The sequence below is a fragment of the Antedon mediterranea genome, chromosome 3, assembly GCF_964355755.1.
Source record: "Antedon mediterranea chromosome 3, ecAntMedi1.1, whole genome shotgun sequence".
NCBI lineage: Eukaryota > Metazoa > Echinodermata > Crinoidea > Comatulida > Antedonidae > Antedon > Antedon mediterranea.
Window position 1 is genome coordinate 3,155,971 of NC_092672.1, and position 27,421 is coordinate 3,183,391.

The following is a 27,421-nucleotide window of genomic DNA, read 5'->3' on the forward strand; positions in this document are numbered from 1 at the left end:
CATGATAATTACAAAAATATAGCGTAATATATTATGGAGGCAGTAAAGCAACCATTTACGGGAAGAAAGATATTGGAACAGTAAATTTGAAATATCAAGATGATGCAAAACTTGCTGTACTAATGTTTATCAAACAATATAAATAATCGATTTATCAACTCCAGATGTTTAATAAAAATATAGACAGAATTTGTTTGATTTTTGGATATTTTGTATGTATTTGTTACGGACCAAACATTTTAATATAAAATACCTTGAAAGACATTTAAAATGTTTTATCGGGGTGTTGCATGATATATTTAACATGAATTTATAGCTATACTCTAGATTCTAATTAATACCTCTCTATGTTGCATGATGATATATGTAACGTGAATTTTGATAAACAGCAGTTATACTCTAGATTCTAATTATTATCTGTCTGTCTGGTTTTTAAAATTGATGGGAGTTTACATAAAATGGTCTAATAGAATTCTGGGAATGCCATTTTGAGATAGTTGATTCTGTATATAGTATATTATTATGTTTGGTGTTTGTATGGTCTCATAAGTTGAGATCCTATACATGTCTGTATCTATAGCAACTAAATTGTTATGAAATGCATTATCTCTATGGAAATGAACAAATGTAAAAAACCTCTTAACCGGATCACAGTGTACCACCGATATGTACATTTTTGCTCATTTAAAATGCTGTTGTTTTTACAATTCATTTTTATACATATCTACTTCTTTCTTTCTGAAATAAAGATACTTAAAAATAAGTTGTTCATATGAATGTTTATTGTCCCAATGCTTCTATCTACAGTATATAAATCACACATGATGTTTATACATCATGTGTGGATATAACATTAAATTAAATTCATTCATAACATTATGTAGATATACTAAGTTTAAAATGTCTCTCAAATAACAATATTTTCATAGTTTAAAAATATTCAAAATTATCAATCCTGATTTTTATACATCTGTAAGTTGCAAAATAACAAAAACAATAACAAAATTTCAAATATAAAATAGCAATTTTTTTCGTAGTTTGAAAATGAAAATAGAAAAAATTATTAATTGAATTGATGTATTATTATTTAATGGTATACACTTAGTGGCATCTTGACATTTACAAACTTTAAATACATTGTTAAAAAGTGTTTGTCTGTGCAAGCAAATGCAGATACAGTAGATAAAATGACTAGTAAATTCGGTTAAAGTAATAATTTTAATACTTAAAATGTAAATCAATCACAATTCTCTGTGATGCTTTTGTTCCATTCCAGTGACTGGTTTGTGTCTATGGTTGCGTTCAATTCTGTGTGTTCAATACTGTGGTGTCTATGGTTGCATTCAATTCTGTGTGTTCAATACTGTGGTGTCTATGGTTGCATTCAATTCTGTGTGTTCAATACTGTGGTGTCTATGGTTGCATTCAATTCTGTGTGTTCAATACTGTGGTGTCTATGGTTGCATTCAATTCTGTGTGTTCAATACTGTGGTGTCTATGGTTGCATCAATTCTGTGTGTTCAATACTGTAGTGTCTATGGTTGCGTTCAATTCTATGTTAAATACTGTAGTGTCTATGGTTGCGTTCAATTCTATGTTAAATACTGTAGTGTCTATTGTTGTGTTCAAGTCTGTGTTCAATACTGTGGTGTCTATGGTTGTATTCAATTCTGTGTGTTCAATACTGTACTGTCTATGGTTGCGTTCAATTATGTGTTCAATAATGTAGTGTCTATTGTTGTGTTCAAGTCGGTGTTCAATACTGTAGTGTCTACGGTTGCGTTCAATTCTATGTTAAATACTGTAGTGTCTATTGTTGTGTTCAAGTCTGTGTTCAATACTGTGGTGTCTATGGTTGTATTCAATTCTGTGTGTTCAATACTGTACTGTCTATGGTTGCGTTCAATTATGTGTTCAATAATGTAGTGTCTATTGTTGTGTTCAAGTCGGTGTTCAATACTGTAGTGTCTACGGTTGTGTTCAATTCTGTGTTCAATACTGTAGTGTCTATGGTTGCGTTCAATTCTGTGTTCAAGTCTGTACATTTCACACTTTTTCAGTTTCAGATCTTCTTTTTCTGTGTTTTGTTTTCCTCCTCTTACGTTTGCTGGATGACCTACAAAACAAAACAATGAATAAATATTTATTTAGAATCTAATATTGCACATACAAACATAAGGTATTAACGTCATGTGTGAGGCTTAGGTTGCGCAATGATAGAAAAATACTTTAGTAATCATGAGACAATCTTACCTGTTATTTACTCCTTTGAGGGCAGCACCAATAGCCGATGAAAGTTCACCCGATCTTTTGATTTCTGTTTTGTCCTTTAATTTCTGCAACAAATTCCTAATCACATCAAATCCTTCTTTCTGTCGGTGAAAAACAAATTGTGAATATTTATTTGACACTTTGGCGCAAGCGTTTCTTTTATTACTTAAATACCGTAAGATAAATGAGAATTATTACGTCATTAAGGCTCTGTTTGAGGGCAGCAAACTCTTTCATCAACATTAAAAACTGCAGGATGAACTTTGGCCTGAATGTAGACTCCGAATCCAGTGTGTTTGCGACAACCTGTTTAATGCAAAGAACATCATAAAACCAATCAATACAAAATATCTATATTGAAAAATTGATAAACACAATTTATCGATATAAAACACATCTGATCAAAGTAAAATATTTAATTTAATTACAAACCTTTGAAATCATTGAAGATAATTGTTTACAGATTTTCTTTGGATCCTCATTTCCCTATAAATAAATAAAATGAAATAATCAAAATTATTCATTATAATAAAATTATTCATTATATTAATGAAACCATTCACTAATAATTATCTTTCCTACTTCAGTACAAAAACTAAAAAAAAAGTATACATACCAAATATGGACGTTTACTGATTAAGTTTGTCAACATCAAGCAAGCTTGTTTCTGAAATTTTAAAAAAAAAGATTTTAAATAAAGAAAAATCTGCTTTAGATCAAAATTAATTTTCAAAATTACAAAAAAAAAATCTTATAGAACTGTGGTCTTACCTTACGATATATCTGAATATTTTCAGTTGTGTACTGAATAAGTTGAGGGGCCAGGTACCATCCAAGATTCTAATCAACAAATAAATAAATTATAAACACTGTGTGTGCAACACAATAAATACATCTATTGTTTTCAGACTATAATATAGCATGCATCACTATGTCATAATATTGTAACTACCAATGCACTTAGGGCACAAAGATTTTGGCTGTGCATTATGGTAGGATAGTACACATGACACACATAGCCCGTGATCTCCAGAGGGAGGGCTTTAGATACGAAAGTGAAACGTTCCTAGAACACCCCTGTATTATAACGGACCAGTCCGCAACCACGCCCTCATGTGGGAACGTAGCAACGTACCACCGTCATCATTATACCAGTTTAGTATAGTTGTTAAATTAGAATTTATAGGTCCATTGTTGTACAACAAAAACACATGAAAAGATGCTCTATGATTCAATAACAGCTGATTATCTTACTGGAAATCGTTCTATAAGATCTGTAAACAGCACAGGGTGTAGACAAGTTGCTCTGAGAAAATAACAATAGTCAAAAATGTTACTAATCTTCAACAAAACAATGAACTTTGTAATTCAAGATATCCTTTATTCAGAAAAATAAGTGAGAATTATTACTCACAACAAACAATTCATTACTAGCAATTGGTTGAGACAGGTGATTACTTGCCTGATATTTATTGTAAAATAAAACATACTCACTTTTTGCACACATTATTTTTGATTGGTCTACTTTTTTTTTCTCCTTTTTTTTCCCGATTTTTTTGTTGTTTTTAGTTTCAAGGTTAGTATATTCCTTGGTTTTCAAAAGCGCCTTGAGCACTTGGTGGATATGTGCGCTTTATAAATCTTATCTTATTTTCAATGTGCATGTTACACATAATTTCTACACACATCTTACACAAATAATTGCCTAACTCATCTTGGTGATGAGTTAAAATATAAATGTTTATATCTTACCTGTACGTCATAAAATCCAAAAGTGATTTATTGTACAAGGCTGAAATTCTTTCTTTATCTGAAGAATCATTCTGAATCAACAATTAAAAAAGATTAGTCTATACAACAATGGATCGTGAATATTTTTACAATAGTGTTTTGTAACCCACTAAAAGCACTATTAGATTAGAGTAGAATTGCAACACAATACAGCATAAATTCTGAAAAACATTAAGGCCAATTTACACAGACGAGCGGCAACGTTAATAAAAATATAGAATCTTTGTTATTCCTTATGACCATTTACAGGCCCGTATCCAGGGGGGGTGCGTTGGGTGCAGACGCACCCCCCCAAGTCCCAAAAGGTCCACTATTTCCTCGGTTGGTATTTTTTCTTGTCTTGTTTAACTAAAGACAATATCATTATATATATACAAAATTTACATTATCAATGGTATACAAACAAAAATATGCTAATATAAAATGAAAAAATACCGGTAATTAAATTACGGAATCTGAACTGACTACAAACTCGATGTAAAACATGCGCAGTCGATCATGTGACGACAAGCAATAGCTTAGCGGTTAGCGCTTCATGTACGCGGTACGCGGAAAGTGTTTGCTGGAGAAATACAGATAACTTAACGTCAGGGAACACGTGTACTTTTTGTCGGGGAATATAATATACAGTAAAACGCGTTCGCGTTCACTTCGTAGCTAGCTTCAGCGCCTAGAAAACCGCGACGTTTCATTGACCGTGAGAGTACGTCAGAGTGATATTATGCACTTTATATGCATTCATTATTGCCAGCGATCTAACTTACTACTAAACAATAGCTAGGTACGCACTTGTCTGGCGGTATCCCTTTGTACGAATCGTTCAACGTTGGGTCGAGACGCGTGATATCAAGTTTCATCCAGGGACCAAAATGTGTAATGTGTTATTTTCCAGGCGAAGTTTACCGACGGTTACGTCGTGTACTGCGTCGACGTACGCTACACTACAGCAAAAACGAATTATGTTAATTGTTCGTTTGTTCACCAATTTTTTAATTTACAAGTAACCTTCTGTACCGTGGGGCACCTAAAATAAATTTTTCATCCATTACTAAACAAAAAAACATGCCATTTTCGCTTAGCCAACATTATAGCTATAGTTATTACATTTTCAATATCCTGTATGTCATGAATTTCTCACCACTCGGAAGTCCAGATGGTACGCATGCATACACACACCTGGGAGGAATAAACTTTTTTCCCCGACTGAAAAAGGTCTACGCTTGCGTTTTTTAAGCCTCTAGGCCTGATGTTTCCAAAGTATAAAATGCAATTTTTTGAAGACCTGCAGCTCTAGTTTTAAACATTTTCTTAGCTCAGCCCCAACAATAAAGCTGGTCATATTTCGAAGAACAAGAAGTACATTTTCCGGGACCGTACCTAACATCTCTATTTTTCAAACATTTCTTAGCTCAGTCACAACCCATGATAGGGACTTATATATTTTTTTTCATGTTTTGAAGTATAATAAGTCCAATTTTCGGGACCTCCAACTCTATTTTTCAAAATTTTCTTTGAACTTTTATTTTTTAAATTGAAAAATATGGATTGAAACCGTCATCGCGCATCGTTTTTCTGCACGCAGTATTTTATTTATGCATTATAAAAAATGGAAAAAATGGCTACCCTAAATCTGATTAAAAAGACCTCAAATGACGCTAGAACGCGTTGCTTCCGGGGGCTTTGCCCCCTGGACCCCCACCGGGGGCCCTTGGCGGCCCCTGGCCCTCAGCCTAGTGATGCTCGCTTCGCTCGCATAGCCCCCTCGTCGGGGAATGTAGCCCCCCGCGTCGGGAAGATCCTGGCGCCACCCCTGCTGAGTTGGCCTCATCATGAAAGCGTTAAGTTCTGGTGTCCATCGTTCAACTAGCCCAAGCCACAACAGAGAGTCTTACATCAGTCTTTAGAACGTCAAATAACGCAAATTTTTCCAGGGCCTTCGGCCCCTGGACCCTGACCGGGGGCCCTTGGCGGCCCCCTGGCCATTGTTGCTCGCTTCGCTCGCACCCCCCCATTATAAATGCTGCATACGGGCCTGATTTACACACAACGCAGAGCGGACAGATGGATAGATACAAATTCTATGTGGGCAAGTTACGGCATTTTCCATTTACCGTAATATAACCGCTCATCTGTATAAATTGGATAGATACAAATTCTATGTGGGCAAGTTACGGCGTTTTCCATTTACCGTAATATAACCGCTCGTCTGTATAAATTGGATAGATACAAATTCTATGTGGGCAAGTTACGGCGTTTTCCATTTACCGTAATATAACCGCTCATCTGTATAAATTGGATAGATACAAATTCTATGTGGGCAAGTTACGGCGTTTTCCATTTACCGCAATATAACCGCTCGTCTGTATAAATTGGATAGATACAAATTCTATGTGGGCAAGTTACGGTGTTTTCCATTTACCGTAATATAACCGCTCGTCTGTATAAATTGGATAGATACAAATTCTATGTGGGCAAGTTACGGCGTTTTCCATTTACCGCAATATAACCGCTCGTCTGTATAAATTGGATAGATACAAATTCTATGTGGGCAAGTTACGGTGTTTTCCATTTACCGTAATATAACCGCTCGTCTGTATAAATTGGATAGATACAAATTCTATGTGGGCAAGTTACGGTGTTTTCCATTTACCGTAATATAACCGCTCGTCTGTATAAATTGGCCTTTATTTAAAAGAATATACTTTACCTCAGCATTTTTCTCTTGTGTGGCATCTTTACGTTGTCTCCGAGTTTTAAGGGGCGATGGGTCAATAGATGATGTCAATATACGCACAAGAAACAGACAACCACTAGAAATCAGTGATACTATGAACACTGATGAAGCTGTAAAGAATAAGTATAACAGATATATCATTCAAAGGGTTATACAGTATATCTTCATAGAGTCAACTCTACAGTATATCTTCATAGAGTCAACTAAACAGTAAATCTTCATAGAGTCAACTATACAGTATATCTCCATAGAGTCAACTATACAGTATATCTCCATAGAGTCAACTATACAGTATATCTTCAGAGTCAACTATACAGTATATCTTCATTGAGTCAACTCTACAGTATATCTTCATAGAGTCAACTATACAGTATATCTTCATAGAGTCAACTATACAGTATATCTTCATAGAGTCAACTATACAGTATATCTCCATAGAGTCAACTATACAGTATATCATCATAGAGTCAACTATACAGTATATCATCAGAGTCAACTATACAGTATATCTTCATAGAGTCCTATACAGTATATCTTCATAGAGTCAACTATACAGTATATCTTCATAGAGTCAACTATACAGTATATCTTCATTGAGTCAACCTGGGGCGGATCCAGAGGGGGGGTCCACGGGGTCCGGACCCCCCCTAAATTTTAAGGGTGCCCTTTTTTTAGAGGTTCAATATTTTATTCGTGTGACATATTTGTGTGTATATTAGTATGCACAGAGTAGGCTACACTAACCCCAAAAATAAAAACAGAAATTTATCACAATGAGCGCGATGTTAAGTTACGGCGGCCGATCAAAGAGCATCGTGAGAGGTGGTGACGCGTGATGATCTCTACTTAAACTTCTAAAAATAGATCGTTTCACATACTACAGAGGGCGCATGTAAACTTTTTACGATTCAACTCCGCGTACGTTACCATGCGCGCTATGTCATTGACGTGATTATTTGTCCATTGGTAAACACATTTTGATGTATTATTATTCTGAAAATAATTGAACTGTAAACATAATTCTTTTGAGTATTTGTTTATTTACATATCATTCCATCAGATCAACTATTTTTTATTTCCATTACATCCAACCAAACATGTAAAAAATGTATTTAAAATATCGTACTATCTAGCGCGTACGACCATACGCGGTAGATTGTTTACTCAAAAATCATCGAACGGTCATCCTACACTATTCAACTTTGTTCTTGTAGTTGAGCCTCTCATGACCTGGGATTTGTTTGACTTCCTACGCCAAGATAATATAGTTCTACAAGCCATGTGCTTTTTTCTTTGAGAAATATTTATTATAAGTGCAAAAAAAATGTTTTTTTCTCGATATCAAGCCTTTATTATTCAAATCTTTTAAAGAAAAATCACACATACCATAAAGAAGGTTCATTTATTTCATTTTTGAAACAATTATTTGTGAAAATTACGTGAGGCTCAACTACAAAACCACCATTTTGTGATATGATGTCATCGTAAGCCAATCAAAGCTGAGCTTTCCCGCGATCGGCAGAGCTCATGGCCGGTTGAATGATTTTGGATTCTGGCTATTTGATTGGTGGACGCGAATCACCCACAGCGGAATGTTTTCTCTCGCGTACGTGTACCAAGAAGTCACGTGATCACTCTGTACTGAACGGTACTACACAAATTTAGAGCAATGAATTTGTACGAACTCCGTTAAATAAACAACTCTATATATTTTATAAACATTTAATAACATATTTTATTGATATTTCCAATGTTGATATATAAAAGAAATTACTATAAAACGTAATTATATGTAATTATTTTAGCGAAAAATGGCGCAATTTGTTTACAACGTTCGTGGCTAAAAACGATCATTTTCGGCAATGTTTTAGACCCTATATTTCGAAAACTACAAGTCAGATTTTCGTAATTCTTTCTTTATTGGAATATTGAAACAAAATACCAACAGATAATGTTTAAATTGGTTGAAAAATAACAACTTTTAATTTTGCATCGTTATCCCTGCTAATAAAGTGTCATTTCCGGCGAACTAGAAAGGTGCCATTTATCATGGATTTTGCGTGCGAGAGTGCCATTTCCGGCCATCTAAGTGTGTCCTGTAACAAAATTCGCTTCGCCACAACCCCCACCATGGGGGGGCTGTGGCTCAAATACTCAATATCTGATGTGCCCTTTTTATCGGCGGACCCCCCCTCTCAAAAATGTCTGGATCCGCCCCAGTCAACTCTACAGTATATCATCATAGAGTCAACTATACAGTATATCTTCATAGAGTCAACTATACAGTATATCTTCATTGAGTCAACTCTACAGTATATCTTCATAGAGTCAACTAAACAGTAAATCTTCATAGAGTCAACTAAACAGTATATCTTCATACAGTCAACTAAACAGTAAATCTTCATAGAGTCAACTATACAGTATATCTTCATAGAGTCAACTCTACAGTATATCTTCATAGAGTCAACTATACAGTAAATCTTCATAGAGTCAACTATACAGTAAATCTTCATAGAGTCAACTATACAGTAAATCTTCATAGAGTCAACTATACAGTAAATCTTCATAGAGTCAACTATACAGTATATCTTCATACAGTCAACTATACAGTAAATCTTCATAGAGTCAACTATACAGTATATCTTCATAGAGTCAACTATACAGTATATCTCCATAGAGTCAACTCTACAGTATATCTTCATAGAGTCAACTAAACAGTAAATCTTCATAGAGTCAACTATACAGTAAATCTTTATAGAGTCAACTATACAGTAAATCTTTATAGAGTCAACTATACAGTATATCTTCATAGAGTCAACTCTACAGTATATCTTCATAGAGTCAACTATACAGTAAATCTTCATAGAGTCACCTATACAGTAAATCTTCATAGAGTCAACTATATAGTAAATCTTCATAGAGTCAACTATACAGTAAATCTTCATAGAGTCAACTATACAGTATATCTTCATACAGTCAACTATACAGTAAATCTTCATAGAGTCAACTATACAGTATATCTTCATAGAGTCAACTATACAGTATATCTCCATAGAGTCAACTATACAGTATATCTTCATAGAGTCAACTATACAGTATATCTTCATAGAGTCAACTATACAGTAAATCTTCATAGAGTCAACTATACAGTAAATCTTCATAGAGTCAACTATACAGTATATCATCATAGAGTCAACTAAACAGTATATCTCCATAGAGTCAACTAAACAGTAAATCTTCATGAGTCAACTATACAGTAAATCTTCATAGAGTCAACTAAAACATTTTGATTATGTAGTAGTATAGTATTCGTTTACCTTTCCTTAGGGCTTTCATCATATCTTCTAAGCATTTATGCAACTCTTCTTTTTCATCACCTGATACTTTCGGATACTAAAAATAACAAATAAATATTCAAATATTTGATCATCTGTTTAGTAATTTAGTGTGAATAAGTCGCAGTGTTTATCAAAATAATATATTATATAGAAGAACCCCATGTCTATATAATAGAGGTTTACTGTAAACATAATATATTATATAGAAGAACCCCATGTCTATATAATAGAGGTTTACTGTAAACAAAATTGGTGTTCTTACCTTTTTTGGTCGACAGAGTTTAGTCTTATATATGTTTGCAGCTTTATCTTTTAATAAATCCTGATCTTTATCACTAGAAGCTGTCTGTATCATGTAGACTAGCGGTAACAAAAGATCCTAAATCCAATTTAACGAAAAATGATAGGAGAATTACAAACATGCAAAATAATATTGGCATTTAAATATTTTGGCACAAATGGCGTTTCAGAGCTGTTTCAGACAAAAATCAAAAAGCTGACTGGCTAACATAAAAAAGATTACAGACTTGGGCCAAGTCTATATTGGTGTTTGCATTTCATTTGAATGGTTTTTACTGTCATAAAACTTACAGCAACTAGGATGTTCTCCGGTTGCTGTTTGATGAAAATCGTTACAAGATCGAGAACACGCAACTTAAAATGTAGTACAAGCGTTACAGCTTCCATTTTGGATTTCTTCTTTTGCAGTTTTTCTTTGAATGCCGCTGCTAAGACTGAATCAAATCTCATCATCGTCTCGTCATCCATGTCATCATCTTCCTCGTCCTCCTGCTCATCTTCCTAAGAACGAATAAATAGCGGAGTTACTCTTTATGTTAAGATAAAATGCTTGTTTACAAAAACATAATGTGTACTGTACATATCGAGATAGATAATCTGCACATGGAGATTATATAACATATATAGCAACAGTATGTATTTACATAAAAAGATGGAAGGACTTTGTACACTGTATCGCATCTACCATGCACCTCTTATATCTCACTCCTTTCTTGCATCTATGCACAAGCCACATTTCTTTAATTTATCAAACATATTACGAAAAATTGTTTACAACTATAAAATATTTATTTAAATAGTAAAAATATTCCTCTTGTAAACATCTAAATCTGACAAGTATATTGAGTCGTACCTCATCACTTGGTTGAACAGCGGCATCTCCTAAAGCATCTCGGATTTGAGCTCTGAACTCATCATCGACCATCTCGATATCATCTTCATCCTCCTCATCATCTTCCTCATCATCGTCCTCATCATCATCCTCATCACTTTCATCATCGTGTTTGGAACCGTCTTCTTCAATCTCATCTTCTTCGTTAATGTTACCATTACTCTGAAAAATAATAAGATTGTTTACCAGTACAATACTATCAAAAGATATAACTACAATCAAATTTTCACTTTGGTAACTAAAGCTCTGTCTACACTATCAGACTTTATGAAAAAAAAAATTTAATGTGCCCATATATGGACACAATGACATCATATCACTTCCATATTTTGGCATATCACTACCATATTTGGGCACATCACAATTTTTTGTCAAACTGGTTTGATAGTGTAGACTGAGCTTAAGGACAAAAGCAAAGTAACTTACTGGTGAATTTTCCTTATCCTCATCGATATCTTCTTCTTCTATATTAAAAAAAAGGGAAATACAAAATAAGGAATGTAAGCAAAGAAGAAGTTAAACAATTTTTTAAAAGAACATATAATATACTAAAGGAAAGAGACTGTAGTGAGATGTCAATAGGTCATAGGTCATACAAATCATAATAGGTCATAGGTCATAATTGAGATTATTTTTACCTGAATCATTAACCAATTCCACATTACTTTCTTCTTCTTTGTTCTTTGATGGATCTAAAACCTACAAAATTGGAAATAAAATGTGAATTTGGAGAGGACAAAACTGGTTATCAATACATTCATAAATAAAATATAAAATAACATGCCACAGTGGCAGACTTCAACAGCTTTAATTTATACTCCATTAATAGCAAGCTTTGCTGTTATGGTTAAACTAAAGTATCCAAACATAGGCAGCACATAACAAGCTCCCTCCACTAACACTTACATCTACTAAAAGAGACAACGCCTTCTTTGTCATATGCGAACAGATCATCTTGAAGGTATTGTCGACAACTGCCCTCAATAGATGAGATGATTTAGAGAGAAGGCCAATCAGAATATCAACAACTACTTCTACCCACTCTGGTTCTGAAAAAATAAAATAACATTAAATTATAAACACATCTATTCTTTACAATAACTGTACATTTGTTTGTCTACGAGTATCTATTCACTTTTCTGTGGATATGTAAGCTTTATAAATATTATGATCTTAAAATAGAAATAATTAGTATATTATTTTTACCATCAACTTGTTTAGCAACAGACCGGCGTTTGGTGAATGCCTTCTTGTAACAATTGCTTAATTCCTATAAAAACAAAACAAAAAAAGGTGAAATATAAAAATTAAATTCATGATTATATTTTATGTATAAATAATATTATATATTTTCAATAACCAGACACTGATTATTAATTAATTCTGACCTCAACAAGGTCAACTGCATTGCTTGGTTCCATAAATATCTGAAGTCCGACATGAAGAAAGAGGAGCTGGAAGGCCGATCCTGCTGTTATGTTCCTTTTACTTTCCATCTTGGATTCTACATCTGCCACTGAAGAAAGCATCTTCTCCCATGCTGATTTCATCTATGAACAGAAATCACTGCATGTTAAAAATTGTGCATTTATATATTTAATAGTTTGTTTAAAATGACTTTAGAAATTTTGTAGGATGAAATAAAAAGGTGTTTGTATTGACATCAAAGTCTTACTTCAGAAGTGAATTCAATGCGAAAGGTGACATGTGGTGAGGTCACTAACTGTTGGGCGTATTGCACTATCAACTTGACCCAGAGGTCACCTCCAGATGTCATTCCCAATGTCCTTTGATTCTGACCTGGTTCATTTTCTTCAACCAACACTGAAACCAAAAAATAAATAAATAGTATGATATAAGAATTTCGGTCTTTATTTCACACTCTCTTGGCAATAACAAAATGAATTGTGGTTAGATTACAATATATATAAAATAAACCAATATAAATAAAATACCTTGTGAGGCAGGCATGTTGCTAAGCGACGTCAAGCAACTTTGAAACAGGCTGGCCAGGAGCTCCTGTAATTCTTTCCCAATCTTATGAGCTAAAAGATGTTTGCATTGTGGGATACTTGTATCATTTGATTCAATATTAAAATATGCATGAACAAACAGGAACTGAGTAACATCTAAAACCCATTGTTCCTGCTTAGGAATGCCTGGACTTCTTATTAACGACAGCATCTACCAAGTAAAAACAAATGAAAATACATCATTAGTAAAGATCCAATTTGTAACAACTTAAAAATATTTATACAAAATGTAAATAATATTCAATCTAACCTCATGACACACCCATCGTCGAGTAGAATCTAGATCTGGTACTTTCTCAAAACTATAGAAAAAAATTGAAAATATACAATATTACATTTTAATTGGAAACGCAATTTGTCTTACTAGATTAATATATGCTTTAACATTGATAAATTGTTAAATTACCTGTCTTGGGTTGGACCATTGATGAATAGGTTCTTTAGAAACTTTACATACAACTTAACTCCTTTAAGATTCAACTAAAAACAAAGGGAAAATCAAAGAATTGTAAAAATACTGAAAAAAATGGATCACTACTGCAAACATAGATACATATATACTGTACATAGAAAAAACATTATTTTATATGACTGGGATACTCACATTGTTTATTAAATTATGTACGGATCTCGTCTTTGTAATTTGATCAAAGTGTATATTTCCTGACCTAAGAAGATCAAGTAATGACATAAAAGGTTATGATAAAATAAACAAAATAGTACATGTAAATTCTGACTGGGTTAGCATAAACATTAGTTAATTTTGGGCTCTTTGACTACTACAAGAATGAAATGAAAAACTTGTAGTCAAAAGCAAGACTATAATAATTATTAGTTACTAGATGGCACGCTCGCTTCGCTCGCGTACCATCTAGGTCGTGCCCACAGATGGTTCTCGAATACACAGTATTTCCAGCGAGAAAAAAATGGAGATTTCAAATGTACGTACCGCAGGACTATAATACATTGTCGTTTACAGAAACGAATAAATATACACAATGATTTATGTAGTCAACCAAAATTAGCACCCTGGGAATTACTTCCGAGAGAGAAACAAAATGAGTCAAATTTTTTTATTTGGACTCATTTAAACAAACCCAATTTGTGTTTTGTATGTAACATTAAGGGTTGAGGGATGGGGGAAGAAGATAGGTACAAAGAGGAAACATTTTAAAATATATTCTTATCCACTCAGTAACGAAATATTGTTTTTAATGTTTTATAGGCCTATAAATAATATACCACTAAATACAGTAAAACATTTACGATTTAATACGGTACTTTGTTAAAACTCTCACTGTCATAGTCGATTGAAATAGTAAAGTACATGTAACGATACACCACTACGACGTTTATATATTTTTAAATTATTAATACAAACGTTGAGAAGCAACTGTCAGTAATAACGTTTATTTATTTGTATATTATATGTTTATAATCTAACAGTAGGGCCTACCCACACTCACAGTAATAAAGTTTATTTGTATATATTTTTATATTACATCTAACAGTACCAACACTCACAGTAAGAAATTTGCGATTCAAATTGGGATCAAAAGTGGTTAATACCTTAACAGTATTGTACAGCATTGCAATACTATTTATGTTTATTCTCCAAGGGGGCCCATAAATCTAAATCTATACCTCTATGGTTAAACCAAATAATTTGGAATGTTTATTTGTATATTATATGTTTATAATCTAACAGTAGGGCCTACCCACACTCACAGTAATAAAGTTTATTTGTATATATTTTTATATTACATCTAACAGTACCAACACTCACAGTAAGAAATTTGCGATTCAAATTGCGATCAAAAGTGGTTAATACCTTAACAGTATTGTACAGCATTGCAATACTATTTATGTTTATTCTCCAAGGGGGCCCATAAATCTAAATCTATACCTGTATGGTTAAACCAAATAATTTGGAATGTTCCATTCATCACAAATCAATACATTTGTAAAAACGTATATTAAATGTATCAAAATAGTATTTTTTAAAGAAAATCGGCCTGTCTTCAACATTATGATGCTGTACTCGAACTGTTCAACCGGTTTTCAGCTATTAAAAACAATTATCGTAGGAGGAGATAGGAAAATGCGAAGCCTCCTCGCATTTTTGTGGCGGGTATTTTTCAAGATGGACATCCATTAGACAGTGTATACCACGATCGGAAAACACCCCTATTTGGGGCAAATCGTTGAACCTAAATTCGTTTTAATCGTCAATAACTAATTATCTAACTTAATTTAATTAGTAAACAGGGTTACATCAGGTGGTTAAAATCAGTACCGAAAGTACGAACCAACTTTATATACCATCGAGTAAAAATTCTAGAAGTAAGGCGCAATTTACCGAATTTTGCCCTTACGTAAATTTATATATAGATACTGGGTGACCTCTTCAGTCAACCACTGGTCTCCCAGAGGGCCCAGTTATGATCAGTGGCTGTGATGTACTAGTACACCGGAGTAACCCCCTAATTATCTCAAAAGATGTACTAGGTTTTTTAAAGTGCTAAATGTGTACACCAGACCTATGGTTTATAGTCCTTATCCAAGAAGACCCATTCTACCACCAGAACCATGGAGCAAGACAAGATTCAAAGCTTTGCTGATGTTATGGTTACATAATTACGGTTCCACTACCATAGCCGCTCGGTCACTCACTCACAGACAAACAGTACAGAATATGTCTGAATAAGTCCGAGTTAAACGGATTTGATTCTGTTTATACTAACTTGCTTATGAGACATTTTAAAATCTCAAGTTGCGTGGCACCATCTTGAATCTCCTTGACAACCAATGGTAATGTTGCACTCTATAAAAAATCACACAAAAAAAACATTTGAATTGTTAATTGTTCTAAATCTATGTTGTAAAAATTATAAAATAAGAGATTTATTTTTTTGTTTTTCTTTATATTTATAATAATGTAGACACTTGTAATTTTGTTCTTGAGCTATGGAGAATTTTGTACTCTCTTCTATCTACTCTATTCTTTTTTACGAAATAAAAGATGAAACAAATATTAGGTTTATTATAAAGTAATTATAAATCATGGGTTAGTTATCCTTCTTTCGGGCAAACACATTTCACTTACAAACTTTTTACTAGCCTCATGCAGAAAATGTTGTTTGTTTGCCAGGCTATTAATCAGTATCTTGACTACCGCTGGGCTTAACACATTATCAACTTCTTCTGCACTGCATTCACGTAGGAGGCGCTCAACGAGTTGCAATGCCAGGTAGCGGCATTCTTGACGAGCATGAAGCAGGCCACCTATAGGTACACAGTACAGAGTTTATTTATAATTATGTATGTTTTGCTATTGTTTTTAGTTTTCACACCATACCAGTCCCATTCTATTTTTATTCCCAGTTTCCTGGACTTTCTGCATTCTGACTCCTGAGGACGATCAAAGCATATTGATCAAAACGTCGAGAAACTCAACATTTCTTTTCAGAACTATCTACATAGTGTACCGCAAACTTTATATCAATATTTTGTTCATGTGAAATTGAATAGGGAGAATATTTTATGAGCTGAAATATTGACTGCTCTATTTCGCATTGGCCGCGGAGTAGAACAGTTATGCAGTGACTTGACGTATTCAAGAATAAAAGGAAGCTTACTATCAACAACTTGTTGACAAAACACAGTAACCTTTTCCTGATCTTGAAGAACAAGTTTCAACACCTCATCACAAACACTGTTGACATTAGGGTGAGATATGATAGTAGATTCCTGAACAACAACATTATCATTATTTAATTAAAAAATGAAAAACAAGCAAAAAATAAATTTCAAAATGTTACACCACATTGACCTAATTAATTTCTCATAAAAGTTTTCAATTTTGGAATACAACAGGAACAATACATTTAAAAATATTTATATGCTTATTATTTATTATGGGCGACCTCTTCAGTCAAGGACTGGTCTCTCAGAAAGCCCAGTTATGATCAGTGGCTGTGAGTGACAGTGGCTGTGTGTGTACTAGTATGCCGGGGTAACCCCCTACTCGTCTCGAAAGATGTACTAGGTTCTTTAAAGTGCGCATGAGCTAGATGTGTACACTGGATCTACAGTTTATAGTCCTTATCCAAGAAGACTCGCTTTACCACCAGAACTATGGAGTGAGTGAGCCTTGAACCCTTGCCAATGTTATGGCTAAGTAATTACAATTTCACTGCCTTAACCGCTCGGTCACTCAATCGTTGATATCGCTGTACTTACTGTGAAGATTTTCACAACATGATTTAGATTGTCGGGGTGCAATATGTCTTTATGTCCCCAATGAGTCTTCAAAAACTTGCTTTTGACAACATCCTATAAATAACAAAAGAAATAGATACAATTTCAATACCGATAGACAATAGCAATCTTTTTACAAGAACAATTAACCTACAGTACCATTAAGCTCTGTCTACACTATCAAACTTTATGTGATATGTCTATATATGGACATGATGATGTCGTATCGCTACCATATTTAAGCATATCACTACTATATATGGGCACATCACACTAGTTTGATAGTGTAGACAGAGCTTTATGTATTGTTTATGCCTTTTCTCATTTTTGCTGGGTACTTACAGGAAAACAACGATGGCAAGTTAGCAACGTCTGCAGGATGTGAGGAGAGCACCCTTCCCAGCCACAACTGAGATCAGACTTGATCGACGGCCAGATGTGTTCACTAAATGTTTCTTTGGAACTCTTCATGAACAAAGGAAAAATGTATGAAAAAAACTAGTTTAGTACAGTAAATGATAAAATATGAACTTTTTTTATCCTCGATAGCAAAATAGTAAGTAAGATGTCTACTTATTCAATTATCTCTTGTGTCATCTTGATTATTCGTTTTTTTTTAAATTACAGTATAATAGTGCTGATTTTTTAAACATTTAACATGTGATGTGTAGGCTGTTGTTTTAAGCTCTGTCTACACTATCAAATTTTATGTGACAAAAATGTGCCCATATATAGACATGATCATGGTCATATCACTACCATATTTGGGCACATCAAACTTATTTTGTCAAACTAGTTTGATAGTGTAGACAGAGCCTTACCATATTTATCAGGTCCATTGATGCTTGAGTACAAAGATCTTGTAGATAACTTTTCTTTTCAGAAAATCCTTTCAATTTTGTTAGAACATTAACAGTATATTTTCCATCTTCCTGTTTATTGAAAAAAAAGACCATTTTAATAAATTGCCACAAAATAACTTAATAAAACAATACAATAAAACAGAATTAGGTATTTACTGCTTGCAATCTGCCTGATTGAACAACTGCAATATATGCAAACACTTGGCCAAACATATGCTCCCTCTCTTCCTAAAAAAAAATAAAAAAAATCCCATAATTGCTTAAATTAGTATTGTTTTAAAACATTGATTAATAATAGTTATTGTGATTATTATTATTTTTGTTGACAAACATTACAAAATAAGAGTTGTTGTTATTACCTGTTTACTAGAGTTGGAATGCAGATGTTTCTTAATCAAAGAAAACACTTCTTTTAAGCTGATTATGGGTAACAATGTCAGAAGCTAAATAAAACAGCAAAAAAAAACAATTCTAAATTAATTTAATTTATTTTTATTTCAGAATACCATGACATAATATATTCATAGAAAAAAAAGAAGCTTAATCTAAGAAATCAATGTACAGATAACAAAAAACTAGAAGAATTCAGGTTGTACAGAATAACATACAATATATATATATATATAAAGTAAATGCAACAAGGCATTCCATTGTATATGCATTCTTGACACATTAATAACATTAATAACATTAATAACGTGTCAACATTGTAAATTATTTAAAGATATTGCTCATTTACTGTATGTATAGAAAAGTCTCGGAAAAATAAATGTCATGAAATACTGTAACAGTTGGAATAATAACTCAAAGTTTCTTTATTTATAATTATTTATACCTCTGAAAGTGCCGTGGCATAGCCCTGTCTTGCACCTTGACGTGAAGAAGCCAAACCTTTCACTAATCTCTGTAGGGAATATATAACATCATCACAAAGTGTCTCTTCCTGAAAAGTAAAAAAAAACATATATTTTTTTCACAATAAATAATAGTTTTTAAATAAATCGTTCGACATAGGCCTATATTTGTAAATAACAAATTGTGTTTAAAATATATAATTAAATACAATTTCAGCTATTTTTCTATACAAATTTAGATTTCAATTATATTATTTTATATTTAGCCTTTATATAGTCTACTCATGTCTTATCGTTGACTAGACCAAGCTTTAGTTTAGATAGGGCCTAGACCTAATACTATACCCTTGTCTCAGTACTTGTTGGCCGCTATTCACTATCTAAACTAACTAAAACGTGTGCTTAGCGAGGCCTAATACGACGGCAATCCACATCTACTCACGTTATCATGTAAGCTTTGTTTATTTTGAAGAATTTTTAGCAGTGTATTAGCCCCACTGACTCGTTTTTCATCGTTAGCAGCAGCCAAAGACCAAAAGGTATTCATTAGATGTTGCTTTTCTGAAGGTTCCATCGTTTCCTTTCTGGACGACGACACATGTGTTATGGGCGCAGCCATGATGGTTCAATCTGTTTTCGTTTTTAGATAAACAATTCAAAGAATAGTTATGAGATTAAACAAATACATTTAAAAAACAAACAAACAAATTATTAAGCATAAAATAAAAATTACATAATACGATTTATTTAAAAACTAATATTTGTAAATTAATTATTTTAACGTCATTTAAATTAATTTTAAAATAATATTTTGTAACATCCTAAGCTACATACAGGGAGTCTCTTGTAAAAATGTCGGATAGTTATCGTGATCAATATTCTCATGGAGGAGGAGGAGGATACTACGGAGATAGGTATGCTTTTATATAATGCAAATTTTGAAACTACAATATATTTATGCTGTATTTAAGATTGCAAATTCTTCGTAAACGTGTGCAATCGTGTAATTTATTGCCCTCAATCTACGGCATTCTTTAGCTGCCACCAGTGACCATCACACACGGTCGGTGCCTGGCCCAGAACCTGGTGCAGCAGCGGCGGAGGGCGCTACTCGAGGCTAGCGTAGCACAAAAAAATGTTCACGTTTTACATACTGCACGTTCAACTGGGGCTAGCCAGAGAACTGGGCCTTGTGTATGGTTTAAAGATAAGGTTAAGAGGGGACTGCTATTGAGTATTCTCTACCACTATTTGTATTGTCAATATTGGGAAATGGACTTGCAGATATAAATCAAAAAGGGCCTAACTTATAATAACATATAGCCTAAAAAAGACTAGGCTAGACCTATTTAGTTGTTTATATTAAATAGTATATTTGTATTTAAATTTATATTAAATTGTAATGGATCGAAAATTAAAAAAAAAAATTATTTATTATTTATTCAATCTAAGAGATTTCATTTTCCTGTTTTGTTTTTATGTTTAAATCCAATTTCATGTTGTTTTACTTAATTATAGAAGAGGAGGTGGCAGAGGCCGTGGACCACCAAAAGAATTACCCACTGAGCCACCCTTCACAGCATTTGTTGGAAACCTACCATTACAAGCAGTTCAAGGAGATTTAGATCACATATTTGCAGAACTTAAGGTTGAGATAAAAATATTTAAAATGATTGTTTATCAATCGTCGCAAAATTGCAGTTTTATTGCACATTATTAACAAGGTTTTAGTTTTATGATTTGTTTTTACTTCAAATGTACAAACAACACCATTTAAAACAAAATAAAATGTATTGCAGGAACAGGAACATTACCAAATAACTAATAACTGTTTCCATTTTTTCAGATTGAAAATATTCGATTAGTAAGAGACAAAGAAACAGACAATTTTAAAGGTGAGATTATTTTCAGTTTGATGAATAAAATATTTAAGTATTTGTTGATAATCATTCATTTTATTGTGTAAATTTCAGAAATTAATTTAAATGATTTTGTTCTTTTATTCAGGATTTTGTTACGTTGAATTCAAGACACAAGATGACTTGAAAGAAGCCCTGTCATATGACGGAGCTGTAAGTAGATGTACTATATATACATAGAGGTATTATACTAAGCCTAGAGGGTCAACTTACTAAGCGCTAGCAAAGTGATGTGAATCATCAAAATGGCCATATCTGTTCGAAAGTAACAGTAAACTTTTACAAAATTAAGGTTCAATAAAATGTAAAATTTATTTTGCGTTATAATAATAATAATTTATGAATGTAAATGTCCACACTAATTTCAAATTTAAATTAATTTTTTATTATGAATTTTGTTATAGACGTATGAAAATCGTGAATTAAGAGTTGATATTGCAGCTGATCGCAGCCGTGACAAGGGAAACAGAGGAGGTATGTATCGTGCTACTTTATCATAACAATCATTTCAGTTTAGCAGTGTACCTTATACTATATCTTTCAGATTAGACATCGGTTTCTTTTTTTATTTATTCTTTATTTCAAGCCTACAGTGTAAAACACCAATAACAGGTTGAAAATAAAATAACTAAACTATAAAATAAGCCAATACAAATATATACAAAAATTTAAATAAGATTATTTAAATAATTTCATTATACTAAACTAACCATACTAAACTTACCATAATTACAATTGTATACGATCACCGTACCTAGTGTCTCCTGATTAGATCTTCATCCTCATTAACCATTTGTCTTATTTTGTCAGGGTTCAGAGGTCGTGGACGTGGTGGCGGAGGAGGTGGACGAGGAGGATACGACAGAGGAGGATTTGATAGAGGGCCACCAAGAGATAATTGTAAGTAATTGAACAATTGCCAATTTTTAGGTGATCATTTAGAATAAAATGATCACCTATTGTTATTGTATGAAATCTTTATTTTTATTTTTTTTCTTTCTGTACACTTTTTGTGTAACAAATATCTCAAAAAGTTGAACAACAATGATCACAAAAATTTCACAATGTCTTTCAAATACTTTAACTTAGCCATAATAAGCTTTTCAGCGTGATCACTGAACCGTGACGCCACGTATACGCCATTTTGTGAAATCACATTATCAATCATATATCCATAATTCATTATCACATATTTATGAAATTCACTACACGTAAACTTCAGGTCAAGGGTAAAAATATTAGCAAATAAAAACGCTCGCGCACATACGGTCATGCGCGTGAAATCACGCATTAAAAATTTAAAAAGCTCAAAATTACGTTTTAATCAATTTAGAGCATGAATTAGGCCATTTGCGTGTTTCAAAAAATTACTGCGCAAAAAAATTATTTTGCGCGCGCGATACTTACAAAGTGTAAAAATTGCAATTTTTTTATACAAATCGCATTCTACTTACCATCCTTAGTACATTCACCAAATTTGAGTCAGTTCCGACTTAAAATAACGGTATACGAGCAGGTTAAAAATATCAAAATGCGCAAATTAATTGCATCAAAGTGATGAAAATGGTGAAAAATAAGGCCTTTTTAAAATGAATATAACTCTTCAGAATGGCAGGTGACCCCCAATTTTTTTAAGTTATTCGGGAAGCCATTGGGTTGTAGATACATATTCATGTACACATTAGACGTACAAAATGGTATTACGTTATCAAATGGCCACTTGAATTTAAAAATTAGGATTTTTTTCCGTTTTGTGTAGGTTATCACATTCAATAGAGCGCATCTCTGCTATTTGAGCCCGATTTTCGCACAAATTTCAGTGTGTGCTTGCTTAATTATTTATCTTTCTCATAAGTTGTCAGTGTTTTCATTTTGATTACGTCATCACGCGTAAAAACTTGAATAACGTAGGTCGTGTAATTTCACCTTCGCCGTAAATTTGAATATCTTACAGCTCTTCAGAATTGAAGGTTACCTTGACGATTATAATTTATTATGAAAGCTGATGAAATGTAGATATGAATTCATATAAAAACCAAGCCTATCAGATGTTGTGACGTTAACATATGGCCAGATGAAGTTAAAAAGTAGTTTTTTCATCTTTTTCGTCAAAGTTATACAAATTTCAAAGAGCGCGCACAGCGCTTCTACGTGCCAGATTCTCTTCCAATTCTTATATTTATTTGCTCAATTTAGTATCTTTCGAAATTGTCATCTTCGAGTTTATTTTGATAATTCCATCATACCAAAAATTTAGAACACGATGTGGGTCCCGTAATTTCACCTATGCTACACTGTATATAGATATACAGTATATACTGTACATATTGTATATGAAACATAATAGGTACAACTCAGCACTATAAGTGTATATGCATCATGTCATAGGATGGCGTACATCAACTTTTTACGATCGTATGTTAACGTACGTGCACGTTTAAAAAATGTTAATTTCATTAAAATAATAAAAATGATCACCTATAATTCGTCAAAGTGACGAATTAAATTCTAGTTATTATTGTTTTTGTAAAGGTAATAATGGTAAATTGTCACGGTTACCTCAATAATATAACAGCAAATCACAATGGTCTTTGGAAGACTAAAAACTGGTAATCGTTCACCATCAATATACTTCCAACATACCCTGTACATCGCATATAGAAAATGATCGTACTGTAGAGGATTACAATATCTGAGCTGCTGAGTTGTTTGTTTATGTGAGCATAATTTTGACCCAATTTCAAACCGTGATGACCTACTGCTAGACACCTAGGCTTATAGGAAATTAGCTTGACTGGCTTAGAGCCATTTTTACTATATGTCTGGCTAGTGAAATAACGAGACCTGGCATAGGCTAAGCAAGGAACACTAGCAGTCAGTAAATCATCTACTACATAAAGTATTTTATTATGGCAAACAGTATTGTATAAATATAAACGTATTTAGTACGTCAATCGTATCATCGTTCCTGTTACTGTACCAGTGGCAGTCTTCATTCAATCGTGATATCGAGGCAGGGAAAATAATTTTCACTTGAATTTTATTGTAATTATTTAGTTTTAGTTTATTAAATAAAGAACTTAAATACCACCACCTACTTCAAGTGTGCTACTGAGTATGTCTCTGACTATGCCTTTTTTTTTTAATTGGTGCTTTATAAACACCTTTTATTACTACCATCATGTAACAACTTATCAACTTTTACGGAATTAAAAAATGTAAAAATGTTACTGATGAATTGTAACGACATTTGGAATTAATAAAAAAGGGTTAAATAATATGATATTATGTTATGACATGAGATAATATGAATGTGAATAAAAGTGGTGTTAGAAAGAGAAACAACAAATTATCAACTGTTTTTAGTAGGCGTATCTAAAAATTCTTTCAAATAATACTTTGGACTTGAAATGAACATTTTTTTACGAATTTTTTTAAAGAACTCTTTTGTTATATTGCAGACAATAATTATAGAGGAGGTGGAAACCAAGGAGGTCGTGATAGATATGAGGACCGAGGTCGTCCAAGAGAAGATTATGGAGGCAGAGGTGGCTATCAGTCGTCACGACCCCCTCCTGTTCAGGATGAATTTAAAGAATTGTCCGCAGGTAGAATTTTAATACATGTTGTTATTTAGGCTTTGAGATTGAATCCAAGATCAGATGGTACTAGCAAATCTTGAAACTTCCCAGAAAAAAAAAAAAATTCAATATTAGTTCACCATCTCACTCAATGTTCTGGTCACATGTAGATAGCACTATTTCACAATATCTTGGATTAGATAATACTTATTTTATAATGCCCCTTTCACATTGCTTGACACACACACACACACACAATGCAAAATGTTGTTGTTGACACCCTGATTACCATTGTTTACCAGCTAGGCCTACAAAACTAATCGTGGCTAGGCTAGGCCTAAAGGACATTTGATGCGAGCTAATTAAAGACAATTAATGCAGCAACTATACGTCAAGTTAGGCCTATAGCTAGTCTATTGTTATCGATGTTTACCAACTAGGCCTACAAAACTAAGCCTAGCTACTGTAGGCTAGGCCTAAAGACCGCCCACGAGAGTACATTCACCGCAAGCTCCTTAGGAGTGCATTGTTTCTCTTTTTATCATAATTTACCATAAAACATACATTGAAGACAAGGAATGACCTGGTTTAATGTTTTTAAAGTAATATATATGCATTATTTTTAACAATAGTGTCTTTAAACATTGTGATATTTTATTTTCAGAGGAGGCAGCAGCTAGGCCGCGATTAAAATTAAAGCCAAGAACAGTACAAGATCCTGTTAATCAGTTAGCGGCAGATATGAAACGTAGTGCTATCTTTGGTACAGGGAAACCGCGCCAAGAGGGTAAAGGGTCCGAGGATAAAGGATCCGAGGATAAAGGGTCCGAGGCGAAATCAGAAACCAGCTAGTAAATGAATTAGATTAAAACAAATATCAAAATAAAACAAAAACATTAAAATGTTTTTTTTTTTTCATTGCATAATATTGTTCATAATACAATTCTTATATTCCTATAAAAGGATTATTATAAACTATGGCATGGTATTTAGTTACTGGTGTGCATTGTCAGTTACTGACATTTTTCATGCATTTAGCCCTTTTTGCGTACATTTATTTTCAACGAGTGAGGAGGCCGATTTGTCTTGTAAAGTACCGGCCCTTTTTGGGTAGTAGTATATTAGCTGTCACTACCAGCAGAAGTTGGCTTCAACCTGTTGCTGGATTGTTTGCAAATGCTCATTTTATAATAAATTAAAAATTAAACTTATGGCAGTTGATTGTCATAGTTATTTTTATTATATAAGTTTTATTGTAGATAAAAATAAAGTTTATCTATAAAAGTGAGTCCTTACTAAATACTAAGTGTCTATCCCAGGAAAACTTTAAATATGTATTTCGGCATTTAATTGCTGTAAAAAAAAAGGGTTTACCATTATTGTGTGGTGCATAAAAGTGTGCCTATAATTCTCTTGTCTACTTTGACGTCACGTAAGGATGTACGTTTTACGAAATTAAATTGACCAATCACAGATGACAGTTATCCACCGTTTGTGATTGGTCAGATTACGTGCGTTGCGCGTGCATTCTCGATGCTTTGTAGTGGAGGAAACAAAACTTAATGGTGTCCTCTCTCTTCCCGAGAGGGAGTCTGATATCAGTTATAGGTCTAATACGTAGGTAAAATATCAAGCATAAAATAATGTAGAAAAAAAAGATAGTTTTTTGAATTTTTACTTTAAAGGCAAAGAATGTTTATTTCATCATCACGATATCAATTTCAATGTATGAAATAGACGAATTGTACTAGTTATATTTATGTGCAGTACTTCACTGTTCATGTATTAAATGTACATATCTTTGTTGAGTCCGTTCGAGAGGAGAAGAAAATGAGAATTAAAAAAAAGTTGTTGAAATAATGATGTCATGTTTTGTTATTAGAAGTTCACATCACAAACTATTTGTTTATACATAGTAACATTTATTTGTCAGTCATAGATTAATATTTTTGCACATGACCCTAATCAACGTACGCGATAACCAGAGATGGTGATTGTACGTCACGGATACAAATAAACAACATTACCAAGTTACATTTTAATTTAAAGGATAACTTTTTCAGGGATCGAAAGAAATGTATATGTACTATAGTGAAATTGATTGTGTTTTGGACGGTGACTGCCAAACGCGTGTGAAATACACGTGCATTGTGTTCAATAGAAATATTTTACTGGATATTTAGTAGGCCTTTTGTTTTATTTATTAAAAAGATAAAATGACATCATAGATTAGACGTTTAAATCAACAAAGCATGTTTTCACATGTACACCATAACTTTATAAAATAAATATATACCAACAGACTACAATACAATATTAAACACATGTTCACCATACCATTCTACTGTAGTTCTAGTGTTATTCCGACAATATTAGCCTTTATATAATTAATAATAATACGTCGATCTTATCTAAGCGCTTCACATTATTAATCCGGTAATGTTTTGGATAAAACACCTCTGAAAACATACTCCTATAATGTTGCAGACGTAATCAGCGCAGTTGTGTTTTGACCTATACCAGGTACCCATTTGTACACCTGGGCGGAGAGAGGCAAACGTAAGTAGAGTGTCTTGCCCATAGAT

At 33.0% G+C, this 27,421-nt stretch overlaps 2 protein-coding genes across 2 annotated transcripts; one reads left to right on the top strand and one right to left on the bottom strand.

Moving 5' to 3' along the window:
• Positions 1 to 871: 871 nt before the first annotated feature.
• LOC140044535 (myb-binding protein 1A-like protein) lies at positions 872 to 19,927 on the bottom strand. The gene is made up of 33 exons (XM_072089090.1): positions 19,779 to 19,927; positions 19,318 to 19,425; positions 18,842 to 18,925; positions 18,639 to 18,710; positions 18,441 to 18,551; positions 17,962 to 18,084; positions 17,602 to 17,694; positions 16,998 to 17,109; positions 16,466 to 16,644; positions 16,104 to 16,183; positions 13,964 to 14,027; positions 13,766 to 13,839; positions 13,610 to 13,661; positions 13,282 to 13,510; positions 13,002 to 13,150; positions 12,715 to 12,876; positions 12,533 to 12,596; positions 12,233 to 12,375; positions 11,965 to 12,025; positions 11,753 to 11,790; positions 11,288 to 11,488; positions 10,726 to 10,935; positions 10,397 to 10,513; positions 10,114 to 10,189; positions 6,770 to 6,906; positions 4,024 to 4,094; positions 3,526 to 3,577; positions 3,043 to 3,111; positions 2,888 to 2,938; positions 2,704 to 2,757; positions 2,470 to 2,577; positions 2,254 to 2,372; positions 872 to 2,116 (listed from the first exon to the last, which is right to left on the bottom strand). Exons 1-33 carry the CDS (start codon positions 19,908 to 19,910, stop codon positions 2,047 to 2,049), a joined length of 3,465 nt encoding a protein of 1,154 aa, XP_071945191.1. The 5' UTR covers positions 19,911 to 19,927; the 3' UTR covers positions 872 to 2,046.
• A 260-nt stretch (positions 19,928 to 20,187) lies between these two features.
• Positions 20,188 to 26,689, top strand: LOC140044537 (eukaryotic translation initiation factor 4H-like). Its single transcript, XM_072089091.1, has 8 exons — positions 20,188 to 20,250; positions 20,855 to 20,984; positions 21,183 to 21,231; positions 21,344 to 21,408; positions 21,660 to 21,729; positions 22,066 to 22,155; positions 24,717 to 24,863; positions 25,501 to 26,689. The coding sequence occupies exons 1-8, from the start codon at positions 20,189 to 20,191 to the stop codon at positions 25,686 to 25,688; spliced, it is 801 nt and encodes a 266-aa protein (XP_071945192.1). The 5' UTR covers position 20,188; the 3' UTR covers positions 25,689 to 26,689.
• The last annotated feature ends 732 nt before the right edge of the window (positions 26,690 to 27,421 follow it).